The 2,249-nt window shown below is 31.8% G+C and overlaps 1 protein-coding gene across 1 annotated transcript; it reads left to right on the top strand.

The window, feature by feature from the left end:
- The first annotated feature begins 336 nt into the window (after positions 1-336).
- On the top strand, positions 337-1,673 carry LOC123888722 (transmembrane protein 45B). Its single transcript, XM_045937867.1, has one exon. The coding sequence runs from the start codon at positions 561-563 to the stop codon at positions 1,455-1,457; it is 897 nt and encodes a 298-aa protein (XP_045793823.1). The 5' UTR covers positions 337-560; the 3' UTR covers positions 1,458-1,673.
- Positions 1,674-2,249: the final 576 nt, after the last annotated feature.

The following is a 2,249-nucleotide window of genomic DNA, read 5'->3' as shown; positions in this document are numbered from 1 at the left end:
AATTACGAGGGGTTTGAGTAATACGTATAAAGTTTTAAGTTCAAATTTCATAAGCTTCAATATAACAAAAATAAATAAATAAAAGTTATCTATTGAGAGCTGAAACCCTATATATCTAGAGTCCATTTGCAACAGCTAATACAAATAAATAATTTTTTTTATGTTTTTTATTATAATTTTATCAAGGTATTTCGTAAGAAAATATAATTCTCATCAGTTGAAACTTATAAATTTACATAAAAATTTATTCATTTACATAATTTTTTTTTATATAAACTCAAAAATAAATTTTTCCAAATAAAAAGTCAGTTTAACGAGCGGTCTAATTCTGATTATCTCGTCACCGTTGAAGCAAAAGAGTTAAAAAATGTTGTCTTCACATCCCCCTCATCCTAGAACCTTCTTCCCCAAAACCAGCAACTCTATTTGACAGTTGAGTTGACCCAAAAACAAAATTAAAAAAAACACCAAATCTCATCAAATTATTCATTCACCAAAATCACAAAACTCAATTCATTCATTCATCATAATCATAATCATAATCATAATCAATCATAGATATGGGTCTTATTTCCTATGCCTTAACAGGCACAGGTTTAATCCTTATAGGATCTCTTGAATCTCTCCGCGGATCACAAAAATCAAAACTAAACAAAAACCAATCAATCTTTTACATCACACTCTCAATTTTCACTTCTTTCGTTACAATAACTTCAATAATCTCTCTTTTCAACGCACACACTTCAAACGACGCCGTTGGGTTATCACTTCATCTTCAAACCCTACCAATTTCATTACTCTTCCTAATTTACTCAATTTTATCACTTTCACTCCCTTTTCTTCCTTCAAATTTGCTTAACCTAATAATCACATTCGGTTTCGCTGAAGAATTTCTCTTGTTTTATTTGCAAAGAAAAGATCCTAGTGGTGTTGAGAATCGTTATTATGATTTATTGTTAGTTCCTATTGCTGTTTGTGTTTTTTCTACTGTTCTTGAATTAGGATCTTATGAATCGAATGTTCCCAAATTAGGTCGTGGAATTGGACTTATTTTACAGGGTACATGGTTTATTCAAATTGGTTTGTCTTTGTTTTCGTCGAATTTTGTTGCTGAAGGATGTAATTTGCATTTAGTTAGTAGTGGAAATTATAGTTTGAGATGTAAAGGTCATCCTGAATATCATAGAGCTAGAGCTATTGCTACTCTTCAGTTTAATTGTCATCTTGCTCTTATGGTTGTTGTGCTTGTTGGTTTTTATTCGATTGTTTGTGGTCGAAAAATTGGGAATTCGGTTGTGAGTGATTCCACGGGGAATTTGAGGTATACGCCGCTTGGAGCTGAGATGCATTCTTTGGAGAATTTGGATGGGAATTTTACTTTGGATTCTGATGACGAAGAGATTAAAGATGGTAATGTAGGGAGCCAGAAGGTAATGAATGGAATCAATGGTAATTAATTCATCTCATCATTGAAATTAGAATTTGTTTGTTGTGTTTTAGATTATGGTGAAAACAAAGAGGCAATTTAGTTCATTTTATATAGAAGGATTTATGGTTTTTTGTTATGTTTTTGGGTGTATCTATGTAACATAGCGTTGTGTACTTCGAATAAAATATGTGATTTCTAGTTGTGTTGTCAATCGCAGACAATGGAAATTAGTTGTTTGTTCAAATTCGGCTATACAATAGTGATATAATCTTGCTATAGCTGTTATTTGACAACATTTTGTACCAAGTAGTGTATCATTAAACGATAGCTATACGCCATAACACCACTATAGTTGTTATTTAACAACGCTGATTTATAGTATGTGACTCCTTGAATTTTTTTGGTTTTTTTTGGTTGCTATATATGATATGGTTTTTGTGATTCAATGTAGTTGTGATTGGAAGTTCTTTTCTGTATTATATTGATTTGTGTATATGTGTAGTTCAATGGTTTGCTACAACATAATTAAATATTAGTCATTACATAGCTTAGACCCTAAAAGTTGGTTCATTCGATTACAGTAATAAAGTGTACAATTTTTTTATTTGGAAAGACCTGTGGATGCTAAAATCACTAGCAAGGTTTTAAATTGTGGTTGCGGTAATGCTGCAAACCTTGATATTGCGGAAAATGCGGGCATATAGAGTTGATGCAGCCCCAATTGCGGTTGCGATGTTGTTTCAGATATCTCTAAAACCTTTATATTGAGGCTGCATTGCCGTTGTGGACTGCAATTTAGAACTATGCTTACTAGTTAACA

This window comes from Trifolium pratense, linkage group LG6 (assembly GCF_020283565.1).
Source record: "Trifolium pratense cultivar HEN17-A07 linkage group LG6, ARS_RC_1.1, whole genome shotgun sequence".
In the NCBI taxonomy this organism is placed as follows: Eukaryota; Viridiplantae; Streptophyta; class Magnoliopsida; order Fabales; family Fabaceae; genus Trifolium; species Trifolium pratense.
The sequence above is the reverse complement of the archived record's forward strand: the minus strand, read 5'-3'. Positions and strand labels throughout refer to the sequence as shown.